General features: G+C 46.9%; 1 protein-coding gene across 1 annotated transcript in view; it reads right to left on the bottom strand.

The window, feature by feature from the left end:
- Pkd1l3 (polycystin 1 like 3, transient receptor potential channel interacting) overlaps positions 1 to 24,015 on the bottom strand; it is a 60,605-nt gene that overhangs the window by 14,403 nt on the left and 22,187 nt on the right. The window contains exons 11-23 of the mRNA XM_051168861.1: positions 23,385 to 23,578; positions 20,184 to 20,414; positions 17,983 to 18,084; positions 17,537 to 17,714; positions 14,777 to 14,924; positions 13,469 to 13,665; positions 12,974 to 13,173; positions 12,330 to 12,510; positions 11,553 to 11,742; positions 11,225 to 11,459; positions 9,512 to 9,611; positions 5,046 to 5,183; positions 3,747 to 3,932 (exon numbers count right to left, since the gene is read on the bottom strand). Coding sequence (XP_051024818.1) covers positions 3,747 to 3,932; positions 5,046 to 5,183; positions 9,512 to 9,611; positions 11,225 to 11,459; positions 11,553 to 11,742; positions 12,330 to 12,510; positions 12,974 to 13,173; positions 13,469 to 13,665; positions 14,777 to 14,924; positions 17,537 to 17,714; positions 17,983 to 18,084; positions 20,184 to 20,414; positions 23,385 to 23,578 — 2,280 coding nt within the window. The remainder of the gene's footprint in view (positions 1 to 3,746; positions 3,933 to 5,045; positions 5,184 to 9,511; positions 9,612 to 11,224; positions 11,460 to 11,552; positions 11,743 to 12,329; positions 12,511 to 12,973; positions 13,174 to 13,468; positions 13,666 to 14,776; positions 14,925 to 17,536; positions 17,715 to 17,982; positions 18,085 to 20,183; positions 20,415 to 23,384; positions 23,579 to 24,015) is intronic.

Below are 24,015 nucleotides of genomic sequence, written 5' to 3'. Positions count from 1 at the left end.
ACAATGCGAGTCCAGGCCAACCAAGGCTACATAGAGAAACCCAGGCTTGAAAAATCAATAAAAACAACAACTTAGCATGGTTACTGGGCACAGAATACTGGTATCTGTCCAGCCATACCACTCACAACAGCTATAGAAATAAAACATCTTATTTAAACAGCAGCACCAAAGATCCTAATAAAAGATGGGAACACAGGCTGGAGAGATGGCTCAGTGGTTAAGAGCACAGTCTGCCCTTCCAGAGGTCTTGAGTTTGATTCCTAGGAACCACATGGTAGTTCACAAGCATCTATACTGGGATCTCATGCCCTCTTGTGGCCAGCAGGTGTACATGCAGGCATAGCATTCATACACATTTGAAAATCTTAAAGGATGGAAAAATAGACATCCATTCATTCATCTATTCATTCTTCCAACAACACACTTTATGTACTGACACAAGCCAAGCCCTGGCCTAGGTGCCAGGAACAAACAGTGGCTGCAGGGCCATTCCTGGCCACCAAGAGCTCACAGGTGAGCAACGAGGAGGACAGGCCCGACGTAACGTTCAGCTTGCAGAAGCAGCGCTCTGTGAGAAGCGAGCAGTGCTGTTCAGATAACGAGGGAAAGTTTCTCTGACAGAGTGACCCGTGAAAGACGATAGTAGGAGTCTGACACATAATGAGGATGCCTGACAAGGAGGGAACAGCAGGCTCCAAGATTCCAGGGTGATGGCATGTTGATGCATTTAATGAAAGTCACAGGAGCACCAGTGGCTGTAGGCGAGCAGGGTTAGAGGAGGAAGGGATGGATAGCGGGCGTTTGGGCTGGGCAGAGAAGGCCCCTGTAAACCCTGGGAGGGATTAGATATTTTATTCTAAATGTCTCTGTTGGGGACTTTGAACAGGTCACTCACTCACAGCTTCATGGAGAAGATGAAGAACGGGAAAAGCATGCCTTTATAAAGGTGGAAGGTGGTGCCCAGTATAGTTCTAACTTATGTTTCTGTCCCGAGCGAAGCCACAAAGCCACTTGCGTAGTTTGGAACCAATTCCCCATCCTGTTAGGGGTATGGGCAATGGGGAACATTTTATTTCAGTGCTGGTGATCAACCACTGCGCCACACCCCTGCGCCCTTGTTTCTTTAGAGATAGTCTCACTATGGCCGAAGCTGGCCTCTACTTCGCAGGTGCCGAGATTTCAGACATCATGAACCGCCACATCCAATTGACGACACTTATTTCAGACTCTTTAGTTTACGTGTTGGAGTATTTTGCTCGCATGTACTTATGCGCACTGCCTGCATGTCCGGTGCCCGAGGTCAGAAGAGGATGTCAGATCCCCTGGGACTGGAGTTATAGACAGCTGTTAGCCACCCATGGGTGCAAGGAACTGAACTTGAGTCCTCTGCAAGAGCGACAAGTGCTCTTAGCTGAGTAGGCTGCTTTCCAGCCCTGGCAATATCTTTTTAAAGTTAAAAATGTAGGGTGCTAGAGCGATGGCCCAACAGTTAAGGGCGCTTACTATTCTTAGAAAATTCAATTTGGTTCCCAGCACCCAAGTCTAGTGACACCTGCATACATACATAAAATAAAATTTAAAAACCTGTATATATAAGGACTAGAAAAATGGTCCAGTGATTGAAAGTAGTAGGTGCTCTTGCGGAGGAACCAACTTCAGTTCCCAGTACCCACATGGTGGCTCACAACCACCTGTAACTGCAGCTCCAGGGGACCCAACATCCTCTTCTGACATCAGACTCCTGCACACACACACACGGTCTACATGCATTCATGCACGCAAAACATACTCAAGGAATAAGAAGTTCAAAAATGTGTAAATAACTCCAACTTAGCAAATCTTCCCCCAAGGAATTTCTCAGACACACGTGCCCGTGTGAGGATATGATGTTAGCAGTCTAAGCTGATTACAGAAGTCACAGTGCATCTGTACTATAACAGACTTCTGCATAGCAAGTGGATAAACAGTAAGGCAGCCTCATATATACCGATGAGGACTCCCCAAGATAAATTAGGGGAAAAGCCAAATTTATGACAGGGCCTGTAGTATCTCTCCATTTCCTGTCACCTGGTCACTTTCCAAACACTCTGACAACCGTCCCTGAGAAACTGGAGAAAGGAAGGCTCAGTTTTGTTTTGTTTTGTCTTATGGCTGCAACTCTGTGGGACTCCCAAGACTCTAATCCTCAAACCTCTCCAACCTAGATTTAGTTATGAGTGTTCTCCAAAGGCCAGTGGCTTGAGTGAAAGAACTAAACAGGCGAGATGGGGTGGTAGCAGTTTTGAAAAGTGATTTTTAAGAGTTGAGTAGGTAAAGCACGTTGGTGTCAATTTTAACTGTTTTCACCCTATGCTTACGTGATTGGATTTCTTTTCATTTTTATTATTTGATTTTATTGTTTTGGTTTTTCAAGACAGGAGTTCTCTGTGTAGCCCAGGTGGGCCTCGAACTCAGGATCCTGCCTCTCCCTTCCAAGTGCCAGGCTTATGACCACCACCTGTGGCATGCCTCTTGCCTTCATCGTGAGGTTTATTGTACCTGCCAGTGTGCCCATCCGGGTAGCTGGCATCAGTTCTGTAGCTTGATAGCAAAGCTACATTTCCCAAGTGCTGACACTGAGCACCCACTCTCAGTACTGTGTGCCAGGCACTGTTCTGGGCCCTCAGAGCGGTCATACAGGCCAGGGCCGAAGATTCTTCCCAATGAATAGGGGAAAGCGGAGCAGCAAAGGCTGAGAAATCTACCCAGGATTACATACTGGTAAACGGGCATGAGCCTGCGTAGCCAGGCCCTCAGCCTGCTCTTTGCACTGTGGTGCTATGGGCAGCCAAAGAGTCCAAGAGGAGACCAGCCCTATGATGGCCTCAACTCTTGCCATCTCAGGCTCTACTTGTTTTGTCCACATTTTATTCATCACTGAGTTACATAGGCATTGCCTCTGTAAAAGCGTTGGATGCACCAAGTGCTGCTCAGGGAACCGAAGGACGATGGAGCTAAGGTGAACACATCCTTCAGATTCTCTCCAGGAACATGAGCGATGTCCTGAATCTCAGGGTGAAGCCACCAGCCCCGACGCACCAAACCCCAGCTTCCCCAGGAGGACCCTCAGTTATGTCAGGGAAAAGCTGGGTACCTGGCAAAAGCTGAGGACAACAGTGAGCAAAGACTGCCTTTGAGGGGGAAAAACATTAGCCACGCGCACGTGCTGCAGAGCAAAGCTTGGGACCGCCTCTCTCCGTGACGTCATTCAGGACAGAGGCCCATCGTAACTGTTTAAAAAAAAAAATCAGCGCCTACGAAGTGTCCCCGAAGACTATAGCTGTTCAGTGTATGTTTGTGGGACTAAGCTGAGTAAACACTAAATAGAGAACTTAGGCACACACAATCAGAGAGGTGGGGAGAAAACGGCCCAGGGGGCCAAAAGCCCATCCCATGCAAAGACCATTTTTATTAGGCCACATTCTTGTGCTCAGTGTGTGGCTGAGTCCCAGGGCCCCTGCAATTTCTTTTTATGCTGTAAATGAACCAGTGCTCATCCTTGTGACATGAGCCAGTGGGGATCAGAAGCCATGGGCCACCACGGGTCACCAACGAAACCTTCTTGGATGGAGTCCAGGGACTTTGCAGTGTCCACAGAGGTGTGGCCAAATGAAGAGGCCAGCTGACCTTTTCCTAGTTGTCCCTGGGTTGAAGTAGGGGTTTCAGGAGGACGAACTCACCTTCAGTCTGCCCCAGACTGTCCTTACCTCTGTAATCTCCATAGAGGTTAGGAAGGAGGGTGCGGTTGGCCCAGCGGTAGAAATCCTCCACAAGTTTGACTTCCGACAGATGGTGAGAGAGCCTCTTCCAGATAGCTCGATGGAGGAAAAATCGATTGGAGTCATTTGCAGAGTAGACAGTGGTCATCAGCAAGGTCAGGAAGAGGATTTTCACTGGTTTACAACAGCAGCCAAAAAAAAAAAAAAAAATCATTTAAGTAGTTATCTTAGAACTCTAAACTCTTCTCATTTGTCCTATGCTTAGACTTTTTCGGGTCTGAAAGAGTCAAACTGGAGCTGGGCATAGTATGTGAACTTTTAATCCCAGCACTCGGGCAGGCAGAGGCAGATGGATCTCTGTGAGTTCAAGGGCAACCTAGTCTACAGAGCGAGTCCAGGACAGCCAGAGCCACACAGTGAGACCCTGCCTCAAAAAAGCTAAGCCAAGCCAACCAACTAACCAACCAACCACAAAAACAGTCAAATGGGAAGTTTCAAGTAGTTCAACCCAATGTGTGTACACACACACACACACACACACACACACACACACACACACACACGGGGGAGGGTACTATAAGCATACATCTTTATACACAGAAATATGTGTGTGTGTATATATATATCTTTCCAGAATCATCCTGCTAATAATCATAAATTTAACTCAAGATACATAAAATCCCTCAAGATATATTGTATTTTGCTTCTTGGAGCTAAGTGCTCTTTTGCATTCTGGCCTATCTTGACTGAATTCATAAAATGGAAGGAATGAAAAAAAAAAAAATGGAGTTTGGTCCAGGGAATCCTGTAGCATACTAAATGTGTTAAATTAGGCACTCAGCCACTCGGGAGGCAGAGGCAGGTAGATCGCTGAGAGTTTGAGGCCAGCCTGGTCTACAAAGCGAGTCCAAGAGAGCCAAAGCTACAGAGAAACCCTGTCTCGAAAAACCAATAAATAGATAAATAAAATTAAATAAAATTAGGCACTCAGCACTTAAAAGAACCACTTTCCAAAGCAGTTTCATCGCTCCCCTAGTCCAGGGAACATGTAAGTTAGATGTTGTTTCCCCTCTCAGGTGGAGACCCTGACCTCCACCTCAGTGAACCCTGAGGACCCCTAGCTCCCCGTCTTCCCATTGCTCACATCACCTGAATTGCTGGAATTACAACTTTGTTTTAAAAGACACTTTTCTGCCCTCCTCTGAGGTCCATCTCCCCCCACCCCCGCTGCCCTCTCCCTCTGCCCAGTGTGCTACAGAGATGCAGGCTGCCCCCACCCCTTCATACCCAGAGTACCGCCCGTCATCTTGATCAACTGCTTCTTCCAGGCTCTCTTTGGGTGCTTGGCTAGCCTGCTCATTGCTGGGGCGGTATAGATGGGATTATTCTTATCTCTCAAACCGGGTGCTGACGAAGAACACTTTGCTGTCAGAGACAGAAATATAGGCCAAATAAATGTCCTATTTCATTACATGGTGGTTAACTGTTTGTTGAGCGTCTACTGTTGAGCATTTCCTGTTGAATATTGGAGGAGCTGACAAAATGCTGCCTAAGCAGCGCCTCTCTCTATGGAAAAAGGCTTGGGTTTCCCTTAAAATTGCAATCCATGCCAGTCAGTGGTGGCTCATGCTTTAATCCCAGCACTTGGGAGGCAGAGGCAGCTGGATCGCTGTGAGTTTGAGGCCATCCTGAGTCCAGGACAGCCAGAACTGTTACACAGAGAAATCCTGTCTTGAAAAACCTAAAAACAAAATGAAACAAACAAACAAACCAAACAAACAAAACCTGAAAACTAAAGTAAAAAGAATTCCAGGGTGCCAGGGCTACACAGAGAAACTCTGTCTCAGGAAAAAAAAAAAAAAAACAAAAGACAAAAAAAACCAAACAACAACAACAAATTCCAACCTAATGGAATCCAAACTTGACATTATAATCAGTTACCAGAAAAATTAAATTAAATGCAAGTATGGGAGTGTAGCTCAGTAGTAGAATGACTAATGTGTGAACCTTGTTACCATAGGCCACAGTGTCATGTCATGTCATGTCAGTCAGTCAGTCAGTCAGTCAGTCAGTCAGTCAGTCTGGCGCTCTCTCTCTCTCTCTCTCTCTCTCTCTCTCTCTCTCTCTCTCTCTCTCTCTCTCTCTCTCTCTCTGTGTGTGTGTGTGCACGTGCACACATCTCTCTGTCTCTCTTCTTACCCCACTCCTTTTCTGGTAACATCTCTTAGTTAGAGGTTTTATTGCTGTAGTGAAAACACCATGACCAAAAAGAAGTTGGGGAGGAAAGGGTTTACTTGACTTACACTTCCAGATCATAGTCCGCCAATGGAGGAAGTCAGGACACGAACTCAAAACGGGCAAGAACCTGGAGGCAGGAGCTGATGCAGAGACCATGGAGGGTGCTGCTTACTGGCTTGCTCAGCCTGCTTTCTTATAGAACCCAAGACCACCAGCCCAGGGGTGGCACCACCCACCATGGGCTGGGCCCTCCCCCATTGATCACTAATTGAGAAAATGTCTTACAGCTGGATCTCATGGAGGCGTTTTCTCAACTGAGGCCCCTTCCTCTCTGATGACTAACTTGTGCCAAGGTGACACACAAAACCAGCCAGTGTAACTGACCCCTTGTCAACTTGACACACAAACAAATCACTATGAAGCTACAACCTTTCCTTTCTTTTTTTTTTTTTAACAAGATTAAAAAAAAATATTTATTTATTTATTGTATATGAGATCACATTATAGATGGTTGTGAGCCACCATGTGGTTTCTGGGAATTGAACTCAGGACCTCTGGAAGAGCAGGCAGTGCTCTTAACTGCTGAGCCATCTCTCCAGCCCAGCCCTTCCTTTCTTATTCATCCCTAAGACTCACATTAAAACCATAAGTAACTTTAAAAGACCACAGCCTTTACAAATTCAAACACATTAAAATTTCTGTCCCTCCTTAGGCCGTCAGCACATACGTAACAGCCTCGGCCAGTTCTGGAACACAGCTTCTCTGAGCTCTCAGGAAACACTTCCCAGAAGATTTCACCTCAGTGATGCTGGTCTCTTCCGAATCACCACTGATTTCTTAGCTCCAGCTGACCAGCATCAGTTGTCCTAGTAACACAGAGGCTTCACTTCAGTAGTTCTGGGATCTTGTTAATCACAGCTGATTCTTCAGCCCCAGATAACCAGAACCACAGAATCTTACATCAAAACATCGAACGGCCCTGATATATTCTTTGCTCTTCCCTCTGAAGCTTGACAAGCCAGCCCTCCATCATGGGCTGCACCGCTGTCAACATTCTTACCTTCCAAGTTCCCACAGAACTTTCCCCTGAGCTCTCAACACTCAATGGCTTTTCTAGCCCAAAATTCCATGGTCCTTCTACAGTCCTCCCCCAAACATGGTCAGGGCTGTCACAGCAATACATCACTACAGTGGCACTAATTTGTCCTAGTTAGGGTCTCTATTGTTGCAGTGAAAACACCGTGACCAAAAAGTAAGTTGGGGAGGAAACTTATACCCAGCTTACACTTCCAGATCATAGTGCATCAACGGAGGAAGTCAGGACAGGAACTCAAGCAGGGCTCGAACCTGGAGGCAGGCATTGGTGCAGAGGCCATGGAGGGGTGCTGTTTACCAGTCTGCTTTCTCATGGAATCCAGGACCGCCAGCCCAGGGATGGCTCCACCCACCATGGGCTGGGCCTGCCCCCATTGATCACTAATTGAGAAAATGCCTTACAGCTGGATCTCGCGGAGACATTTCCTCAACTGAGGCTCCTTCCTCTCTGATGACCCTAGCTTGTGTCAAGGTGACACACAAACTCAGCCAGTACAGTGTCTGATGTCAGAAATATACCCAGGCTGGCCTCACATTCGTGATCTCTGCCTCAGCCTCCCAGATGCTCAGATCACAACATGACCCGACCCACTAATAAGGCTTCTTCCAGTGCTGGGAATCCAGTGCAGTGCCCCAGGCAACCAGACAGGGCCCCTATCACTGAGTTCATCCCTAGCCTTTTCATTTTAAAAATTAGATTCACAGCCAGGGGTGGTGGCTCATCCATTTAGGGCCAACACTCAAGGAAGCAGAAGCAGGCAAATCACTGTGAGTTCAAGCCCAGCCTGGTCTACAAAGTGAGTCCAGGACAGCCAAGGCTACACAGAGAAATCCTGTCTTGAAAAAACAAAACAAAACAAAAAAAAGATTCAATAGGCATAAATTAATTTTCTGTATGCATCTGTCTAAGACTAGAGGCCAGGGCTTCTGCTCAGTGGCAAAGGCTTTGGGAACACTGTTCTCAAGTTTAACAAGAATACAGACCATCTGGGTTTCTATTCAAAGTACACTCTGGAATAAGGTCCGACACTGAATGTTTTTGAAGCATCTGGGAAGTGACAATGAACTGGTCTAGAGACTTTACTGAGCAGAAGAACAAATAGATTTATAAGCAAAATGGAAGGTGAGAGAGGGCAGGGAAAGAGACGGAGAGAGGGGGAAGGAAAGAAATGTTCCCAGCACCTGCAAATGCCACACAATCACTGGAGCATAATCAAAACTTCCCCAAAGAGAGCTGGAGGTGCCTCCACAGAGGAATCAAACTTGATTTTTCTTTTCAGTGCTGGGAATCCCACCTTAGGGCCTTTCGTATGCTTGCAAGCACTCTCCCCCAAACTACAGCCCCTGCTACGTTTGTCTTGAAGGGCAGGTCATAGTCCAAGGTCTTCAGATGGGGAAGGACAAGAACTTCAAAAAAGAAGCCACTTCCCATAAAGAAAATAGTTCAAACGCACAAGAAATAAGAACAAGAGAGGCAGTTCCTTTTTTTTTTTTTTTTCCTTCTTTTTCTTTTTTGTTTTTTCTAGACAGGGTTTCTCTATTTTAGCCCTGGCTGTCCTGGACTCGCTTTGTAGACCAGGCTGGCCTCAAACTCACAGTGATTCACCTGCCTCTGCCGCCCTGAGTGCTGGGACTAAAGGTGTGCGTCACCACTGCCTGGCTAGAGAGACATTTCCATCTCCGAGTGAGACTGTCAGTTTAAAAAACCTCCCTAGGATTGGTGTGCCTGGCCCTTAGCGTGTCAACTGCTCAGTTTAAGGAAGTGATTGCTAGCTTCACGTCCGTCACATTCTCCTCCATACTGTGCCCCCTCGTTCCTTCAGATTATTCTCATTCGTTTCTTCAGGGTTTACAAATAAATTTATAGGGGATGCACGTATGCCCTCTAGCCAACCCACTCACTGTGCTAACATTTTTGCATCCCGCGCTTCTGGCTCAACACTGGTTACAACCTTTCCCCAGGTGCTGTGAGTAATTTTTAGTCAGGTTTTTAATTTTTATTTTTTTGAACAGGCTGGATGCCCTCAGGCTTGGTGACTGAACGTGGGGAGTAAGAGCATGCCGGATTACACTAACAGCGGTAGAGAGCTGGGGCGGTGCCACTTGACTGAAATGAGAAAACACAGAAGAAGCGCGGATTTGCATGGCAGGCGGACACCTCAGTCTGAGACAACCCAACCGAGGGCATTTGGGTGAAGATGACAGGCAGTACCCGGGAAGGAGGAGACATGGAGCAGAGCGTGGGGGGCACTGAGAGGACGCGCTGGCTTCCGGAGGAATGTGTGAGTTTGGGACACTGGGCTCCTAGGCAAAGGAGGAAGTGCAGTCAGCGCGGATCACAGAGGTAGCTTGAATTCTACTGGTTTTGACATGGATTGCTCTGTGTAAAATTAAACAGTAGTTGGAATGGTTTGAATTACCCCAAAGTGCTACAACTCTCTTGGCGTGTCGTTCCTTGTCTCTGTTGAGCCACGGGATCTGGTTCGCCATGAGTGAGAACAGGAATGAGAGGACAATCACCTGGAGACAAGAGTCACAGGGGAACTCAGTGAGCACGGGTGTTGTAGGGCCAGAGGACGACGTCATACATACAGATGAGGGTGGGGACAGACAGCTCGTCCCATTCATGTCCACATCTACGCTATCTTGTGGCCATGACACGCAGGTAGAGATCAGGATAACTTCCAGTCAGTTCTCTTCTTCTACCATGTAGACTCCAGGGGTCAAACCCAGGTTCCTATGCTGCTGAGTGACCTGACCAGCCCCTTGTGTGGGTTTTCATGGTAAGAAATTGTTAACTAGAGCTGGGTGCGGCGGCGCATGCCTTTCATCCCAGCACTCGGGAGGCAGAGGCAAGCAGAGCTCTGTCAGTTCGAGGCCAGCCTGGTCTACAAAGTGAGCCCAGGACAGCCATGGTTATTACACAGAGAAACCCTGTCTTGAAAGACAAATAAACCAGAGAGAGAGAGAGAGAGAGAGAGAGAGAGAGAGAAGAGAGAGAGAGAGAGAGAGAGAGAGAGAGAGAGAGAGAGAGAGAGAGAGAGAGAGAGAGAAAGAGAGAGGGGGAGAAATTGTTAACTTATTTAATTTTTAGGGAGATACAGACAAATTTTAGAGATATATAGACAAAAATCATGTGAACTTTGGACATATTTTTCCATAACAGATGAAACAATATCGGCTATCACTAGAAACCTTGGATGCTGGGTAACAGAGCTTGAGGATTCATTGTGCTATTTTTCTATACTTTAGTGTTTTGACTTTTCCTTAATTTAAAAATTAAAAATCCAGCTAGGTGGTGGTGTCACATGCTTTTAATCCCAGCACTCAGAAGGTAGAGGCAGACAGATGGAGTTTGAGGCCAGTCTAGTGTAGAGAGTGAGTTCCAGGACAGCCAAGGCTACACAGAGAAATCCTGTCTTGAAAAACAAAAATATATAAATGTAAAATATAAATACATATTTCTAAAAATAAAATATAAATAAATATTATTTTAAAATCTTTATGTTTCTTTTAAAAAGATTTATTTATTTTATTTTCTGTATGTGAGTGTTTTGCCTATACCACTTGCATGCCTGCTACCCACAGATGTCAGAAAAAGTATCCCATCCATGGAGTTACGGATGGCTGTGAGCCACCTGTGGGTGCTGGGGATCAACCCTGGGTCCTTTGCAATAGCAACAAGTGCTCTTAACTTCTGAGGCATCTTACTAGCCCCACTTACGTTCCTTTAAAAAATGACTTGTCATTGTTTTTTAAAAGTTATTGTAACTATTTTATTTATCATTAATAGTAATATCATTGTCATTATGTTTTGTTTCTCTCCTTCTATTTTCATGTAGGTTTCTGGGATGATCAACCTTAACTCGATCTCTGAGGGACCAGAGAGCAAGTGCCTTGACCTGCTGAGCTCTCCCATTCGCCGCATGTTTGATTTTCACAAACCGTCCCCATCTCCAACTTTTTCTGTGTACTTAGTTCATCTATCAGGTGCTAGTTATTTCTGTTGTTACTTTGTATATCTCTAACAAATCTCACTCTGCCAGCCAACTTGTTTGCTAACTGCCAGAACACTTGGCCTCGGTTTATCCGGCTCCCCGCAACTGGAGTGGCCTGTGCGGCTCTTCACACACCTTTACCGGCTGGCTGACGAAGACATCCTGAAGTACCGACAGCACCATCGAGGTGACCCAGCTGCTGGCCTGGTCTTTGTTCAACTCCAAGCTATAGAGTGTTATAAAAAATGCCGACGCCAGGCTAACGACACCTAGAAGGAGCCAGCAGCCATATTTCAACCACCGGAACAGGCAGAAAGACGTGCCCTTCCTTCCTCCTTCCGGGCTTAGGATGGGGAAACTGGTTGAGTGCCTGGAGAATAGAAGTTGAAGAAACCATCTTCCTGACGATGACGGAGAGGCTCAGAAAGTTTACGGGTGGTAACAGGAGCCCCATGGTGCTTACCTGCATGGTCCTTGCCCCCTGGGAAGAATCTGGGTCTGCAGGACTTCCTGGAGGTTTTGAAGTTGCCTGACTGCTTCCAAGAAGCCACAGGGCTGGTGGGCCTGCGCAGCACCGAGGGCGTCTAAGTGCAGTCTGAGTCTCTGCAGAACTTGGAGCAGGTAGCGGCAGAAATGGTAGTGGTTTTCAGAAACTGCCGTGGGTTTGTTTCAGGTTGACATGTTCACAATAAATAAAGGGAAATAAATAAAATAAGCAGATGTCAGTGATGGAAATGAGCAACGTGCTAGGTGACAGTGTAGCTAACCTTCCCCAGCACCGATGGAGACAGGCTCAGCACCTGCAGTAGCGCTCCCGTCTGAGGGTGTAGCCGCATCTCACCACTGTACAGTTCTAAACTTGGACCTGGACACTTTAAAAACCTTACTGAGCTTTCCCACCAGAGAGGCAGCAATGCAGCCTAGATGGCAAACGCCCAGACTGCAGTGAGTCTTGCAACCTCTTCACTCAAAGGAAGACAAAGATGACATGACAGGTTTCAGCTGATGGAATATGAGGGTCTGAATATTTTCACATTTTTACAATTAGTACTGTAGCTTTGCCAGCAGGTTGTGTCAATCTCAAGAGACCGAGGCTATCGGCTCATGGTTGAAAGCTTAATGAAATTAAATAAGGGCAAATTGCCTTGTGCTGAAAAGCGAAAATGAGTGACACCTTGAGGTGTGCTTGGGAGTGGAGGTGACACTAGAAGACTGACTAAAATCACTGACTGGACTTTACCGCCTTCTTGGTGGGATTCCGTCTGCTGGTGACAGCCTTGATCGTCTAAGTGACAATAAATGAGGCTGGATAAAAGCTTCGACAGCTTGTTAATGTCACAAGAATGCCACGAAGACTGTTCACACTCCGAGAGCAGATGTGTATTTCTCCTGAGCAGGAATCCCACAGTTTCCTTTAATTCCTGGATATGGAACCAAGTGGAGAGACTTCAGTCTGTCTTGCACTAGCCCAGCACTGGGCGCAATTATAGGTGGCAAGCCTGTTTCTTTTAGTCAGGGGTACATGCTTAGTGTAAAGAAACTCAATGCTTCGTTTTAAAATGTTTTCAGAGGAGAGTCACCCCACAGTGCCTTCAAAATCATTTCTATGAGGGACTATAGAATGAAAGAGGGACGGTTTGCTTAAACATCAAAAACCAAAACTGCTCCGGAGTAGTTCACACTGCCCTGCTGTCTCTAGAACAGTTCATAACCTTGGAGGAAAGCTAAGTCTGTGACTGATTACAACTCAGTGGACAGGAATTAGGGGAAAGACATCAAAGGGACCAGGATGATGTGTACCTCATGGGAGATCTTCTATGACTCTTTCCCACAACACAGAAGGGGAGGGCACTGTCCATGTAAGAAATTAGATACCATGCTTACCTTGACCACCTGTGTAAGAGAGGGCACCTCACAAACAAGACCGGAGGGGCAGGCAGCCTGGGTGGGAGGAAGTGGGGGCAGAGTTTCCGGCGGGTGAATCAACTGGAAGAGCCGCCCAAAGAGAAGATGGATAGGGAAGAGGATGATGGAAGTCTGGATGCTGATGAGCAGCTCCGACAAAGTCACAGGAAGTGGACCGACTGAAAGGAAAGCAGGACATCAACTTTGACCCTCCAGGGTAAGAACTACTTATAGAGGGCTTTATCTGGTGGGTAGAAAGTGTTCTATGGCAGTAAAGATCCTGGTATGTTCCTAAGACTGTCTCATTTATCAACGAGAGCGCCAAGAGAATGTGCCATCCTCTGACCGACGTCAGGGCAATGGACAGGAACGTGATGGCACACCATTGCTCGGGTTCTAACCCTTAAAGTAAGGAGGGGAAGACAGACAAAGCATCACCCATTGCAGACAGCACACAGCTGGGCTCGTGCATACATTGCTCATTCTTCTTGGCAGTGGTGCCACCCATCTTCCAGAACATCACATTGATGACCATGTCACAGAGAAGAAGTGTCATGCAGCAAGAGAGCCGCTGGACTCTCGTAAACTGGTTCCAGGGATGTCGAGTTGCAATGGAGAGCCACAGATAATCTTGGGTGAACTTTTCTATGATCATGGAGGCAAAGAGGGGTCTAAAAAGAGAAATTAAATGAGAAAAGACACAAATGGCATAGCCATTTATTTTGTATGTTTGTGTGGGCACATATGTCACATTAAGCGTGTGGAGGTCAGAGGACAACTTGTAGGTATCAATTCTCTCCTTATACTATGTAGGTGCCAGGGATTGAACTCAGGTCAAATGCCTGCACCCACTGAGCCATCCTACCAGCCTGGACTTTCTCTTTGAAGGAGCCTAGACCAAGGCCTGGTTTGTTCAGCAATAAGATGCACAGCAACTTCTCAACTTCTACTGAACACCTTTCCAACCAAGCTCTCAGATAATATGTATTGTATGAGATTAAAACAATATTTAAGATTTATTTATTTGCTGATATTTGGAGGTGGGTCACAAAGAGCGGGGAACTGCTTACTTCTCTTGAAATGCCAGTCTAGGCAAAGCTGGTCTCAAGGTAACAACACCCGGCTACCCCAAGGCTGCTGTGCTGGGGTGGCCATGTGTAGGCGCTGTGTGGCTGACTGCCAGCACCACCTGCTGACTGTGGTGCCAGTGTAGAGTCACAGGTGGCTATAGACCCAGACAGCCCAAAGGAACCCAACTTCTAACCCTCAAAATGGTGACAAAAATAGAATGCTTGCTGGAGGGGTAATTTCTTTGGCAGCAACACAATGACAGTGGCTCCTAAGAAATAACAGAAGTTTACTGTTCCCACCACACAGGAGAGAAAAGGTGGCATTCCTGAGGAGATGTAATGGGCCACTCCCCCCCCCCCCTTTTATACATTTAGGTATTTTATCTAAGTTTTCCCATGCTTGACCTCTTGCAGCCATTCATTTTGGTTTGAGGAGGGAAATGCCAAGAAAAGTCCATTATCTAAAAGACAGAGAGGGCCTGGAGAGATGGCTCAGAGGTTAAGAGCAGTGGCTGCTCTTCCAAAGGTCCTGAGTTCAATTCCCAGCAACTACATGGTGGGTCATAACCACCTATAATGTGATCTTCTGGTGTGCAGGTGTACAGGCAGCCAAACACTGTATACATAATAAATAAATAAGTCTTTTTTAAAAAGACTGTGAGAAATAAACAGTGGAGACAGGTCTGCACTACCAGTGGTGTCTCAATTGTACCTGAAGGAAGTAAGCTCCCTCCTGGAGGCTGGTGTGAAGACCACATCGTGCTCACAGTTGCCCAAGTCCACAGCCAGCCAACAATTGCACTGGAAATGCCATTTCTTCTTCACAGTCATGTCGCTGACGATCACCTGGCTTACATACCTACAGTCAGATAGAGATCACCATGTTAGGAAGGGGAGCACGGGCTGCTTGCTATGTGATAAGAGGCCGTCTTGCCCTTGCACCGAGCACCTGAGTAAGTAACTGGTGCTCTCCAAGGTAAGATGAGAGGTAGGCAAGCTGATCCCACCTGCTGCCCTCAGAAAGTTCATGTCCAAGATGCTGACTGCAAACTTTACTCCCTGAGAAGCGCGCGCGCGCGTGTGTGTGTGTGTGTGTGTGTGTGTGTGTGTGTGTGTGTGTGTGTGAGATAATGACCTATTTTTGAAGTATCCCATGTGCCTCTATTTTTTTTTATCATTGTTATTCAACATTTATCCTAATGACTTCTCAACCTGTCTGGGTCTGGAGCCATATCAGAACTATAGAGCCTCAGATCCTCCTATACGTACACACACACACACACACACACACACACGTACCTATATATACACACATATATAATTTATTATATATAATCCTCAGGCCAGTTAGTAGCTCCACAATGGCTTCTAAGTGTTCAAGTGAGCATCTTACAGCCTTTTTCTTTAAATCAAGAACCAAGAACGATTAGGCTTAGTGAGGAGGATATTCAAAGCTGAGACAGGCAGGGCACTGGTACCCATGGCCAGATGGAAGCCAGCTTGGGAACACAAGGAAAAAGGTCTTGAAGAAGATTAGCATCACTATTCTAAGGTGCACCCAGATGAGAAAGCAGAACCGGCTTTGTGTCAGTAACAGAGAAGGTTTACTGTTCTGGGCAACGTCAGACCAGTCACAATGTTCCCAAACCAGAGCTAGACAACACTGTAACCCTCTTCAGTTCTCTGACGGCCTCCCAAGGTCAGGCAGCTGCAGAAGAGGCTGAGGGTGGCCGACCGGCTCACGCAGTTTACAGCAATAAGCTGCTCCTGAACGTGGCAGTGCAAAGGGAAGGACCAGTGCTAATGTAGAAGACACAGAAGAGAATCCAGAAGACCCAGCTAAGACCCTGGATGAAGAGGGCTACACTCGACAGATGGCCAGTGTAGACGAAGCAGTGCTGTGTTGGAAGAAGAAGCCGTCACACATATCCCTAGCAGAGAGGAAGAGTCAATGCCGAAGGTGAGCGGAAGCCATAGTTTTCCATTTTGAAAATCTTAGGGTCCAGGGAGTTAGATAGAATCTGCTCTTCCTGTGCTCTGCAGATGGTTCAGCAAGCCTGGATGCTTGCACATCCATTTATAACACGGTGTAGGGAATATTTGAACTCATTATTGGGAACTAGTGCTCAGAGAAAGATTTCCTCTAACACTGCAATTGCCATAGGTAATGTACCTGGTGCCTAAGATCTCTGATGGAGATGCACAGTGAAGTTAATGCTGTTTTGATGCTGCCTAACCCAACATCCACTGTGTAGCCTATGGACCAAGGAGTCATTCCAACGTGCAAGTCCTATTAAAAAATAGACGTAGAAAAGATTTTTGGCTGGGCGCAGTGGTGCACTCCTGTAATTCCAGAACTCAGGAGGTAGAGGCAGGTGGACCTCTGTGAGTTCAACGCCAGCCTGGTCTACAAAGCAAGTCCAGGACAGCCAAGGCTACACAGAGAAACCCTGTCTTGAAAAACCAAAAAAGAATTATGGCTGATTATGGTGGTACACACCTTTGACCCCAGTGCTTGGGAGGCAGAGGTAGGCAGATGTCTATGAGTTCAAAGCCAGCTTGGTCTATATAGAGAATTCCAAGCCACCAAGGACTATACAATGAGACCCTGTCTAAACCAAGAAAGGCCGATTGTTTTCTTTATGTGTATGTGTGTGCACCATATGCTTTCCTGGTGGTAGTGGAGACTGAGTCTTCAAGAGTTTGATGCTCTTTAAGAAGACAACTGCCCCCCCCCCACATTCATACAAAAATCCAGAAGAGATATTCAAATCAATGGATGTTAGTCACAACACAGGAGTACAGATAACAGGAAGAGCAGGTCACATGACCCTTCCATAGACCAGGACTCAATGACTGCACGCAAAGACACGGGAGCAGCTAAAAGGCCAGATGATGACGTCAAAGGATCAACGAACAGAAAGAGGATACAAATTAGCAGATGAATTCAGACCAGGACCTGTCGAGGAAAGTCAGAAAAAATGAATTTGAAAGTCAGCAACATGGGTTACACTCAATCCTGTTTTTAAAGAAAAATTAATTTCATTTTCAAACATCATATTTTGTTATTGTCACTGTTATCATCTGCTGTTCACAGATGACACAATAAAAACGAGGGAGAAAGCTTGTCCTCCGTTACACAATCTCCCAACTGCACGGTTAGCTTCCTTATTTCTTCTGAAGACAGGAACCCAGCAGCCCCTTGCTATGATTTGGCTGAGCATTATTGCTTACTGTGGTAACTTAACTGGACTCTATTAAGGCTACAAGGGACCTAGAAACAAGGGCCAGTGAAGTGGGTCTGTGGGTAAAGGCACATGGCACCCAGTCTGACTCCAGAACCCGTTCTCACCTTTAACCTCCACACGTGGGTGAGCCATACGCATATACACATACAACATAAACAAAGGAATGTTAAAAAAAAATTTGAAAGAAAAAGGATAAGCGAGCCAGCATGGGGCAGGTACTTATCAAGAAGGGCTGTCGCCGGAATTGTCATGCCACAGCCGAAGGCCATGCAGGTCCCCTAGCCAGGAGCCAGTGGAGAGAAGGAAAACGTCTAGTGCTCCACGCTCAAAGACTGTCTTCTGTGGGTCACAAAGGTGGTGGGGCTTGCTGCACCCCTCTGAGCCATACAGGGTGATAACGACCTAAGATGTGATGGGGAAAGATAAAATACAAGGCACTGCAGCACCGTTCCTTTGGGCTCTTCCTTACACAGAAGGAAGAAGCCATTGGATGTAGGACAGGAGGCCATTGGATGTTGGACAAGTCCGGAGGATCCCTCACATCACACATGAGGACCAGGTAACACCAATCCCCGTGAAGCATTATTGGACACCAAGGTATTGTCAAGTCAGAGTGTGCTGAAGACACACTTTGTAGCAGGCACCCAGTGTGAGTGCAGGCTGTGCTTACCTTGGCTGTCGTAGCGGCCCTCCTCCGATACCCGGTGTAGACCTGGATAAGGTAGTGAAATGAAGAGCTGGGGTCATTGTCATCCAGGATTGTCACCTTTACCTGCAGGAAAAGCAGAGGCCATGAGCTTGCCAGCTCTCTCCTTTGTACAGCCCCTGCTGGGGACAGGCTTCTCTGTGGGAGCTTTGGAGGCCCCTCAGAAGCAGGGGGAGGTGGTGTTACCAGGCCAGCACACAGGCCAGTAAAGTGACCAGAGCGATGAGGTCTGAAATTCCATCAGGATCAGCTTACTGGGCCTTGGGCATCAAGCCCTCCATCTCCATGCCACTCAAGTAGGAGAAACACACAGTGCGGAGGACACCCAGGGAAACTGGAGTTTCAGATAAACCGTGAGGGCACTGGGGCCTGCCAAAGAGTCATTTACTGTTTATAAGAAATGCAAATGAAGTTGATGCCTTGTATTTTGTTTGTTTGTTCTTTTGTTTTTCTAGACGGGTTTCTCTGTGTAGCCCTGGCTGTCCTGGACTCGCTCTGTACACCAGGCTGGCCTTGAACTCACAGCAATCCAACTGCCTCTGCCTCCTGAGTGCTGGCATTAAAGGCGTGCGCCACCACCGCCTGGCTGATGCCTTGTATTTTTTTGTTTTTTGTTTTTGTTTTTGTTTTTCCAGACAGGGTTTCTTTGTGTAGCTTTGGCTGTCCTGGACTTGCTTTGTAAACCAGGCTGGCCTCGAACTCACAGCGATCTGCCTCCCAAGTGCTGGGATTAAAGACGTGTGCCACCACGCCCAGATCTTGTATTTTTATTTACTAAAGCTGGTGACACTCTACCCAGGACAATAAGAAACAGACAGTCCCCTCTTAGAACTTCAAGTATAAACAAGAGGAGGCTGAAGTGTAGCTGTTGGTAGCTACCTTCCTAGGATATATATGACCTTGAAGAAAAAAATGTAACACAAAGTAAGAAATATATGAAACTGGAATTAGGGAAAGCTGCCAAAGGATTTCATCATTTATATATTTTTTTCTAGTCTTAGCTAGGTGTGGTGGCATTTGGAAGGCAGAAGGAGGGGGATCTCTGTGTGCTTGAGGCTAGTCTGAGCTATGTAGTGAGTCTCAGGCTAGCCAGGACTGCTTCCTGAGAGCTTGTCTATTTTTTTTTTAACCTAGCCAAGTATGGGGTTCACATCAATTTTAGCACTTGAGGATTATGTGATGGCAAGACTAGCCTGGGCTATATAGTATGTTTCTTGAGTCATGTGTGGGGAGTGTATGAGATCTTGTCCCGAGACACAGAAAATAATATTAAAGAAATTTAGCATTTAAGCTGCGCGCAGTGGCATACACCTATAATCTCAGCACTCAGGGGAGGCAGAGGCAGCGGATCTCTGTGAGTTTGAGGCCAGCCTGGTCTACAAAGTGAGTCCAGGGCAGACATAGCTATACAGAGAAACCCTGTCTCAAAAAAACCAAAAAAAAAAACCAAAAAAAAAAAAAAAAAAAAAAAAAAAAAAAAGAAAAGTCAAAAGAGCAAAAACCAAAATAAATAAATTGCATTTGTTTAGGTGTGTGCAGGGTGGTGGCACGGGTTGCCGTGGCACACAGGAAGAGGTCAGAGGGCAACTTGTCTTTATTTCCTTCCCATCATATGCATACTGGGGACCAAACCGAGGTCGTCAGGCCTGATGGTAAGTATGTTTGCCCACTGAGCCATCCTACCAGCATCAGAAAAGAATTCCTAGCTAGGCATGGTGGTGCATGCCTTTAATCCCAGCACGTGGGAGGCAGAGGCAGGTGGATAAAAGTGAGTCCAAGGCCAGCCTGGTCTACAAATTGTGTGCAGGATAGCCAAGGGTACACAAAGAAACCCTGTCTTGAAAAAAAAAATTCCTTACTAGCTTCTTGTTGTATGCTATATTTATGTTAAATTATAATTTGACTCAGCATGATTTTGTCTAGTGTACAAGGTGGGATAAATATGAGTCTGATTTCAGGTAGGTTCCTATGACAGGTGTTTTCTGGTGTGTTTCTGTCAACTCTTGTGACGATCACAGAAAACAAATAAAGAAAAACAAACCCACTTTGTTTTGAGGCAGCAAGCATGCAGAGACATGTAATCCAAGCCTGCTCGCGTTTCTCCGCTCCCTCGCCCACAATCCCTCCTTCCCCCTATCCGGCCTGACACACTCAAGCCTTCTGACCTTCTGCATATCCGCTCGATCCTTCCTCCACGCCCATGTGACTAGGAGGATATAGAATCCGAAAAGGCTGGCCAGCAACGACACCCCAACTGGGTTGTTGGTCACACGAAGAAGCAGCTTGATGGTATTTTCTACATCTACCGTCCTGGGCACGATGAAGAAGTCACTGCTGAAGAAGGTCAGGTGGTTACAGAGACACTGTGTCTTCAGAATGGTGCTCCGCGGCCCCACCTGGAAGCAGATGGAGGACCGAAAGTGAGTTCTCCCTTCCTACGGGATGGACGGCTTCTAGAGAGACTGAACTCGGTTGCCAGGCTTGGCAGCCCTGGACATGTGGACTCTTCGCTGGCGCCCCATTCCGGCATGTCTTGTTTCTATGGCGGGCACCTCACGTGTCAGCTGTGCACCAAGCATGTGCTGAAAGAATGAATATGCACGCAAATACAGAACCATCAGTGGCTACCCTCAGCCTGAGAGAGAAATGAGCGTACTGAGGGGTCCGCGGTGGCTTCTATTGTTCCTAGTGCTTTCTTATTTAAAACTCTGAAGGAGGAGCTAGGGATGATGGGGCAGGCCTGGAAGCCCAGCATTCAGGAGCCAGGAAGCAGGTGCATCTCGAAGAGATTCAGGGCCAGCCTGGGCTACACAATTAGAACCTGTTTCAAATCAAAACAGCAGCAAAATAGGGCAAAAGCCCTGAATTAGGAAAATAATAACTTTGATAAAGCTGAGTGAGTGGTATGTTTAAAACTTTTAAATGATTTCCTGTAATTTTCCATATGGTATAATATTTCTTCACGGCGTGTACTTTAAAATTGTACCAGTAAATATGAATATTGGGAAGCTCCCAATGTATGTTTGAGTTGGTGCATGAAAAGCCTATGTGGGCTCAGTGACAGGGTGCTTACCTACCAAGCGTGAAGCCATAGCATTTACCCAATTATTGCTCTGTGAAAATATTCCCTCTATGACTTGATTCCTTAATTCAGTGGCAGGAGGCTAAGCCCTGACTGCTCAGTCCTTACTCTGGCCTGGGAAAACCTCTCTCCTTTTACTGGGAGACACAGCATCACAGAATGTTCCAGTGGAGAAGCATCTCAGTGGTTCTGGCATCACCTCTTATGTCTCGAGAGCATAAATACTCTTGAGTTTGCTCCTCAATGCATGGTCTCCCCAAAATGTGGTGTGGCACTGTCTGGCTCACCCACAGCCACCACTGTAGAACCTGCTTTTAGTAAGCTCCCACCTGGGGGATCTGCCTGAGAAGTAACGACCCAGAGATGACTGCTTGAGGCAGCTGTTTTTTTGAGAATTCCATTTTTTTCCTTGCTAAGCTCAGATGATGATGATGATTAAAAACAGGGTCTTACTATGTAGCCCAGACTGGCCTTGAACCCTCCTGTTCTGTCTCCCAACTGCTGAGACTATACATACACACCAGCACGCCCACATCAGTCTCAGACCTTTGAAGGACAGCTTCAGGATTCTAGGGCCTTGCACGCAGTGTGGTGTTACCGAAGCAGACACTGGATCAGGCTGGCACCCACAGGATCAAGAGTGTGCAAGCCAAGCACGGTGATGAATGCCTGCAACCCTAACACTCAGGGAGACCAAAGCAGGAAGATGAGGACTGTAGGCCTCCTGGGCTATATGCAGTGAGAGGCGTGACGCCTTCTGAAAGGGTTAGACGCCAGGAACAAGGTGCTGATTGTCGACTGACAATCTGTCCTTGTCTGCCTGGGGTGTATGAGAATCTACAAGGCATTCTCTCTCTCTCTCTCTCTCTCTCTCTCTCTCTCTCTCTCTCTCTCTCTCTCTCTCTCTTCCCCCCTCTCTCCCCCCTTCTCTCTCTCTCTCTCTCTCTCCTCTCTCTCTCTCTCTCTCTCTCTCTCTCTCTCTCTCTCTCGCCTTGGATATCCTGGAACTCACTCTGCAGACCAGGCTGGCCTCGAACTCATAGAGATCCACCTGCCTCTGCCTTCCTGAGTGCCGGGGTTACACCACTGCCCAGCTCTTGTTTAAAAAAAAATTATTTATTTAAGCAATTTATTCATATTACATCTCAACTGTAATCCCTTCACTTGTATCTTCCCATTCCCTTCCCTTTCCTTCTATTCCCCTCCCCTAGGTCTGTGACAGAGGGGACCTCCTCCCCCACCATATGATCAGAGCCTGTCAGAGCTCATCTGGATAGCCCGCTTCCCCTTCTTTTGAGTGCTACCAGGTCTCCCCACCAAGGGGAAGTGGTCAAATAGGGGGCACCAGAGTTCATGTCAGAGTCAGTCCCTGCTCTCCACACAACTGTGGAGAATGAGCTGTCCATTGGCTAGATCTGGATAGGGGGTCTAGGTTTACTGCATGCATTGTCCTTGGTTGGTACAGTAGTTTGAGCTGACCCCCCCTGGGTCCAGATCCGCCAGCCTTAATGGTCTTGTAGGTTTCTAGGACCCTCTGGATCCTCCTATTTCCCCATTCTCCCTTACCTCTCTCACCTGGAGTCCCAGTATCTATCCCAATCTCCTGCTAAGTGAAGACTTTCAGGGGACATCTCTGTTGGGCTAGTGTCCAATTATAAGTGAGTATCTTTCTGGGTCTGGGTTAGCTCACTCAGGATGATTATTTCTAGCAGCTCTCATTAAAAAAAAAAGCCTTACTTTTATTTTTTATTTACATGTATGTGTGCATACATGTGGTGTGTGTATGTGTGTGTGTGCGCGCGCGCATGCTTGAGGAGGCCAGAAGGTGGCACTGAATCCCCTGGAGCTAGAGCTACAGGTGATGGCTGTGAGCCAACAGGCGGGTGCTGGGGACTGAAATTGGACTCTCTGGAAGAGCAGGAAAGACTCTTAACTGTTGAGCCACCTCTCAACCTTCTGTCTTTAACATATTCTCAACTAGAAGAGTTTTCTTTTATGTAACAGGAGGCTTGCTTCATTTTAGCTGCAGGGTATTTAGCACATAGCTTCCCCATTTGCTTCCTGCCTTTCATCTACAGCTAGCAGCTGTCACTCAGTGCCCAGCACTGTCAAACTTGCCTGCAACTGTGTTGAGATAGAAATTAGAAAAACAGCACTGGCCTGCTGTTCTAGAGACATACCTGCCCTGATACTAAGGGACACCCTCCTCTTTGGTCCCAGGTTGTTGTTTCTGGTCTATCCCCAAGGAGGAAAGGTCCCAGAGAGTCCCCCATGCCCTTCTTACTTGGCATCCATCGCTCTTCCACGTCCTGTTGTGTCGGTCCCAGAAGTAGCACTGGGTGACAGCTGTTATCACTGAGACCAGGATAGGTGTGTGCTGCGTCGTCTCTGTACTTTTATTCTCCACAGCCATTATGTAGTAGGTGCCAATCCCATACTGAAGGCTCTCTGGTGTCAGCACCCATGTGTACTCCTCATCTTAGGACAAAGAAGAATGCTGGGTTGTAGTGAGAATTTTGGTTTCTTTAAAAACACAGAGATGTGGCTGGGTGTGGTGGCACAGGCCTTTAATCCCAGCACTTGGGAGGCAGAGGTAGGTGGATCGCTATGAGTTCGAGGCCAGCCTGGTCTACAAAGGGAGTCCAGGGCAGCCAAGGCAAACACAGAGAGACTCTGTCTTGAAAACAAACAAACAAACAAACAAACAAACAAAAAACACAGAGAAGTTATGGGAATATGTTTTTGTTTTAACACTGGCTGTGGGACACAGGGCTGCTGCAGATTGTCCCAGCAGCTGACTGTGATTGTCTCATGCTCCGGGAGGCACTTGATTTTGTCAGAGCCCCAAGAGGCAGCCACTGCTGCTGCTGCTCCTGCTGCTTCTTTTGCTGGTTGCTCTTTGATGGATTGCTGGT

The sequence above is a fragment of the Acomys russatus genome, chromosome 26, assembly GCF_903995435.1.
Source record: "Acomys russatus chromosome 26, mAcoRus1.1, whole genome shotgun sequence".
NCBI lineage: Eukaryota > Metazoa > Chordata > Mammalia > Rodentia > Muridae > Acomys > Acomys russatus.
Note: the sequence above shows the minus strand (reverse complement) of the source record. Positions and strands in the feature narration are given on the sequence as shown.